This window comes from Lycium barbarum, chromosome 4 (assembly GCF_019175385.1).
Source record: "Lycium barbarum isolate Lr01 chromosome 4, ASM1917538v2, whole genome shotgun sequence".
NCBI lineage: Eukaryota > Viridiplantae > Streptophyta > Magnoliopsida > Solanales > Solanaceae > Lycium > Lycium barbarum.
In genome coordinates this window covers 13,973,880-13,980,039 of record NC_083340.1, presented here as the reverse complement: position 1 = coordinate 13,980,039, position 6,160 = coordinate 13,973,880, and the positions used below count along the sequence as shown (strand labels likewise).

The window sequence follows — 6,160 nt, the reverse complement described above, 5'->3', positions numbered from 1 at the left end:
GATTAACTCACGAAATGCACAAAAAAAAAATTATTGCATTTCGCTACAAGTGTAGCGAAATGCAACAAAAAATTCCGGCTATGAACAGTGCGTTGTGTGGGTATTTCGTTGGATAACAAACGAAATACCCATTGTGGTATAAAAAAAAACAGTCTATTTTAGTCTAATGGCTGCAAAAATAAGCTATTTTGGCTCCGGACTCTAAACGTTTTAGTTTTCTTTCATTTCCCTGTAAGGTATTTTATATATAAGTAGAAGACCGATCATGGGGATTTAATTGATTAAATAAGAAACTAAAGTGTGTGAGAAATTTAATAATTACTGCATTATTCTACTTCAAGTGTCAAGATCAAAATCATAGAAGTCGAACCATAGAAAACAAATATTGTGTAAATAAATCTAACACTGATTTAAAAATTTAATTTAGTGGTAGCTATTTTAGGCCAACTTAAACCCAGCGAATGGGACAATGATGGCATATCTTTGCGTAAGATAAGATGTTATTCACCTTATCACTCCAAATTCTGAGAAGTTATCGTTATGCAATTATTTGATCAATTAAAAAATTGGCATACCATTATAATTAATTATAGAAGAAAATTAAAGAAAATAACTCATGAAGAAAATTAAAGAAAAGACCTCATGAGTACAAGAATCAAATTATATATTGAATTTAGGAATAATAAACTGACATTTGAAAAAAACAATAGCTAGCTTTCAATCTGTAGTAATTAAATATACTTCTTTTACGCCTATCCAGAGAAACATGTATATATTTCTATTTAACAGAAGACCAATTTAAAATAAATTAAGATGAATGCCTTTTAATTTTTAAAATTTGTTGGATAACTTGTAACTGTATTATATTTCTGTAAAAAAGTATATTATCCACTTTTTGCACGAATTACACTAAAAGCTCAAAAAACAAATGGTGTGTGTTCGTTGAACACAAAAGTATGGGGTTGAAAATTTTAATTTGGGACAATCAAACAAGGCATAAGATTGGGGTTAAATGATTGGTGATTAAAATTAATTAAGTGCCAAAATTAAGAAAGATAGCCGGTCAGGGTGGTGGGATAAGGACAAAAGTAGAACCCACCAGCCGCTGCACCATCTCCCACTTGCCCTTTTGCTTCCCCATCCATTAATCTTTTTTCTAGTATAAAATTTATTTAAATTAATTTAAACAAATTTGTTTTAAAATAACAAAAACAACAATAACAATAATAATAATAAAAGTATACGACAACAAAAGATATAGCAAAAGAGGCTGGGAGAGAGCGATTTTATTATTCTTTGAATTGATGTACAAATTAATTAAATTAACTTTATATTTATAGAAGGAAAAAATTATTGGGAGGCTTTTCAGAATCTTATAAGCGACCTGAGCTACTTGCCTATTGGATTGCAAGGACACATCAACAATATAATGCATTTATAACAATATTATTTTAATTAATTGTTTAATCAAAATAAGGTCCCACCCATTTTCCCCCATCTCACGTTTCTGTCAGCTTTGCATCTAAATCTGGTCAACTTTGTTCCCCTTAACCATGATTAAGCTCTTGTTAAACCCTAACCACAAATATACTAATAACTAATCTAGGAGGTTTCATGTACCACTAAAATAAATGTCTCATTATTTTGTTTTGTTACTCAATTCATTTAACTGGTACTCCATTAACAGGAAAACAAAGACCCACTCACGCGCCTTTAATCCAACTTGCTTTAAATTTCCAAATCTTAGACTTCTTAAAAAATACTTCCTCCGCATCAAAAAGAGTGTCTACTTAACTTTTTTTTTTTAATCAGAAAGAGTGTCTACTTATCAAATGAAGAAATAATTAACCTTATCTTTTTCATATTTGCCCCAATTAAATGTTATGTAATCAAATCCAAATATCTATTTAATTAGGGGCAGTTTAGTCAAATTACTTATTTTTATCGAAGAGTTAGTATTTTCTTAAGGGGTGCGAAAATAGATAAGTGGACACTCTTTTTGAGCCGGAGGAAGTATATCTCATCTATTTGCATGAATTTTATAAAAATTCAACTGTTCACTGTCACCACCGTCTAATTTCTCTTTTTCCTCTTTGGGGTGTGGTAGCCGCCGGAGTGGAGTTCCTCTGGTAAAGATTTGGTTTATTTTTCTTGATTTGTTTTTTTCTTGAGCACTTGACAAAATGATGAAGATATTATTTCAGATAAAAGATCGAAGTTTTCTTAGAATTATTTGTATCGGTGACTAATAATAGATATTCGATGAAATAATTAGCATACGTGCAAGCTGGTTCAATCATTACTCTTACAATTAAAAAAAAGATTAAGTATTTAAGACTTCCATCTTCTTCTATATATATATAGCTCTAGAAAACGCTTCGATAGATTCTCCAAAAGAAAAAAGAACATGAACTAAGTCATCAAGAAAGGAAGAAACCACACAATCTCTTAAGTTACTTGAAATAACAAGGCTAAGGAAATTAGGATAACTTATTTGTTTTCTTATATTACACGACTATGCTCTTTTCTTCTTTGGTATACATATTATATTACATTACAAGCAATTTCCATAATCTTTCCACCATTACCAGCGTTCTATGTCCTCAAGATTAACACCCATCATTTTGTTTTGGGGGAGAGATTATAAGTCTACTAATAGTTCGGCTTAAATTAAACTTAAAATTGTGGGTATGTATGAAAAACTAGATTCAGGTTTTGTAATAATCTTAAACAAATTACTTTAATAAAAATAAAAATAAAAAAAAGAAGTCAAGGATTCACTTGTCCTCGAACGCAATCAATTGCCAAACCCCGTCTCTTCGAACGCGCTTAGGTGCAAGTTTAATTTACCAACTAATCTTTCTTCCTTAAAAAAAATAAAAGAAGTTTTCTAATTTTAAAATATTAATAACTTATATTGTTCATTTTCTTCTTAATAGGAAGTATTTATAGCTATAAAGATTGGAAGACATATTTAAGTTTCACAAGTTTTAAAGATCTTATAACAGCACAAATACTATATTTGCCATTTTATGATCAAAAGTTCCAAAGTCTTCATTTTTCAAAAATGTTTTTGTCTATTAAAACTTTGCCACGTAAATTGCTGAAGAAGTAGTATTATAGTAAAAGCTTTTACGCACTCGATGTTTACACCCATTAGACAAATAGATAATTATCATATCACTCTTATTACTAAACTACAGTTAATTAATATAAATTCTAACGTTAATTTATCATCTAATCATGATAAATTAGTAAAGTCTAGTGTAAACGACAAGTATAGGTAAAGCTTCGCCACCATAGTACTCTTTTTTCAACTATAGTAGAATATAATATAGTTTTAAACCCTATAATTTTTTATGCGTATATTTAAACTTTTAGGGTGAGAGAAAGAAAGACTGCGTTTGTTCAACAAGCCTTTGTCTCCCTTTCCTTCTTTCTCCCTTCCCCTTCCCTTCTCTGCACTCAACCAAATTCTCCACCACGAACCCCAACACTGCACCTCTTTCTTTTCTCAAATCTAGGGTTCCACTTTCACTCTTCTCTTTCTATATTATTTTTTTAGCCTTATATTTTATAAATCTATCCCATCTCCCACTACTTCTTCCATCTTAAATAAACAAAACCAAAAAAAAAAAAAAACAGTAGTTTTTAATCATATAAATTTTTTACAATATTTTTCTCACAAATCTCCTGTTGTTGTGTACTCCTTTTTTTTTTAAAAAAAAATTGTTATGGTCATTATGGCTGGTTTAGATTTAAGTAGTGCATCTCGTTACGTTCACCAACTTCACCACCCTGAATTTAACCTCCAAATACAACCTGAAAATGATGATGAAAATACAAAAAACCCGTTTTCCAATGAACACCACCAACTTGATCTAGGTGGAAATTCTGGACCTGGCGACCTTGTTGGTCGCAGACCAAGGGGTCGTCCACCAGGGTCCAAGAATAAACCGAAACCACCGGTTATTATCACTAGGGAAAGTGCGAATACTTTAAGAGCACATATTCTTGAAATTGGAAATGGATGTGACGTTTTTGAGTGTGTTTCATCTTATGCTAGAAGAAGGCAGCGTGGGATCTGTATATTAAGTGGTAGTGGTATTGTGACTAATGTGACTATAAGGCAACCGGCAACACCCGGTAATAATTCATCGGTCGTTACATTAAATGGGAGATTTGAGATATTGTCACTTAGTGGTTCATTTTTGCCACCACCAGCACCACCAGGAGCAACAAGTTTGACAATTTTCTTGGCTGGTGGACAAGGACAAGTTGTTGGAGGAAGTGTGGTAGGTGAGTTGATGGCTGCTGGTCCAGTTATTGTTATAGCTTCATCTTTTACTAATGTTGCTTATGAGAGGCTGCCTTTAGAGGATGATAATATTAATATTAATGATGGGGTTAATCAGATTCAGCAGCAAGGTTCCGGTGGAGGTGGTGACGGTGGTGGTGGTGGTGGTGGGGTTAACAATAACCCTTTTCCGGACCCATCTTCTGGGCTTCCGTTCTTCAATCTGCCGTTAAATATGCCTAACTGTTTAAATCCTGGATCTACTTCTGTTGATGGGTGGGCGGGGAATCCAACTCCTCGCCCTCCTTTTGGAATCTAATGACTAATCTGGAAGATGATGAAGGGGAATTAGAATTTGAGCTTGTTGATATGATATGGAAGGTAATTTGGATCAATGAAGAAATACGGGGAATTCTTGAATCATAAAGGTCAGCTAAATTAGTGTACCGTCTTTGTCCTAGAGATTATTGAACTTCTTTTTGTCTTTTGTTGTATTGTTTGTTACTTTTGGGTCTTGTAACTTCTATGATTTCTGAAATCGGTCATCTTAGTTAATGTTCTTTATGGAAAACTTTCTATAAAGATATATGGTTTGAGAATTCAATCTTTTGAACACCTTTGTTTCTCAACGGAAAAAACGGCGTAGTTGTTATAATAATACTGCTAGCTAGCTCAGTGATTAAATTATATGCCTTTATTTTCTTAATTATCTAAGTATTTAGCAATATATTTTTATTCTATTATGTTGCTTTTCTATTTGTCTACCCTAGATGATAGAACATTTTTATAAAAAGAAATTCATATGCCGAGAGTTTTACTACAGTATATATATACTGTGATTCTTGTTGTTGGATGAAAGGTATTCTGGGGTTTTTATTAGTAGTAACATGTCTTGCATTAATGTTTGAGCTGAATTTCTTGATCTACTAATTAATTTTTGGGAATTTGATCCAACTGGTCATTACTGAAAACAATGCTTCTCTCCTCAGTACTTAAATCTTTTTGAAAATTAGCATTTGAATTGAACTAAGAGCGTGACATGTTTTCAGTACCTGTCTTTCAAATGTACCACTCAATTGATCTCTCTTCCTCACCTCTTTCACCTCCAAAAAGAATATTTTAAGAAAAATTTAGACCACTTTGTTAAATGTTGGGTTTTTCAAGTTCCCTATATATGGTCGAAAACACAACTTAAATTAAAGCAGTCTTTTCCAAATTACCTTGTGAAGTAGGATTTTTTGTTCATACCATTTCTTAATTAATCCCATTTCTGGAATGTGTTCTCAATGAAGTTTGGTTTGTTCCAATATATTAAGTTGCAACCTTGGCTGTACAATAACCATTAGTATTTACTAATCAAGTTTTTATATACTAGTATACTACTATACTAGAAGACCACATTATTAAACTTGTTATATTAAGTTCTCGGTGATAAATGGAGTATATCTTAATCTCCCTATATAGTTCTGCTCACATATTCTAATAATTGCGTCATAATCATCTTCATGACTCTCGAAGTCATGTGCAGTAGCAATACTAAAAAAAACTACGATTAGTAGTGTAGTCTTGAGTTAAGCCTTAGATAAACCTTGAAAATTGTAATGCCATAATGTTGTTCAAATCCTTCTAGCCATTATCCTTTTGTAATAATTCTTGTTCTTGCTAACGAAAACTCCTGTCTAGTGTTTTATTTTATTATTGATCCTGATTTTGCTAGCCGAAATGAACGATCGATTACGAGACTTTGACCAATCAGACTGAGAAGTAGAGATAGAATTACTCTCCAACAAAATTTATTTTAGGATCATTTGTTTTCTATGAACATTCAAAGAGCAAGTAATTAAACAAGTTGTCATGAGTCAT

At 32.0% G+C, this 6,160-nt stretch overlaps 1 protein-coding gene across 1 annotated transcript; it reads left to right on the top strand.

Moving 5' to 3' along the window:
• Positions 1–3,392: 3,392 nt before the first annotated feature.
• On the top strand, positions 3,393–4,981 carry LOC132635282 (AT-hook motif nuclear-localized protein 23-like). Its single transcript, XM_060351610.1, has one exon. It carries the CDS (start codon positions 3,735–3,737, stop codon positions 4,614–4,616), a length of 882 nt encoding a protein of 293 aa, XP_060207593.1. The 5' UTR covers positions 3,393–3,734; the 3' UTR covers positions 4,617–4,981.
• Positions 4,982–6,160: the final 1,179 nt, after the last annotated feature.

Excerpts from the sequence above, each read along its gene's own strand:
- LOC132635282 (XM_060351610.1), top strand. The coding sequence starts at position 3,735 with ATGGTCATTATGGCTGGTTTAGATTTAAGTAGTGCATCTCGTTACGTT.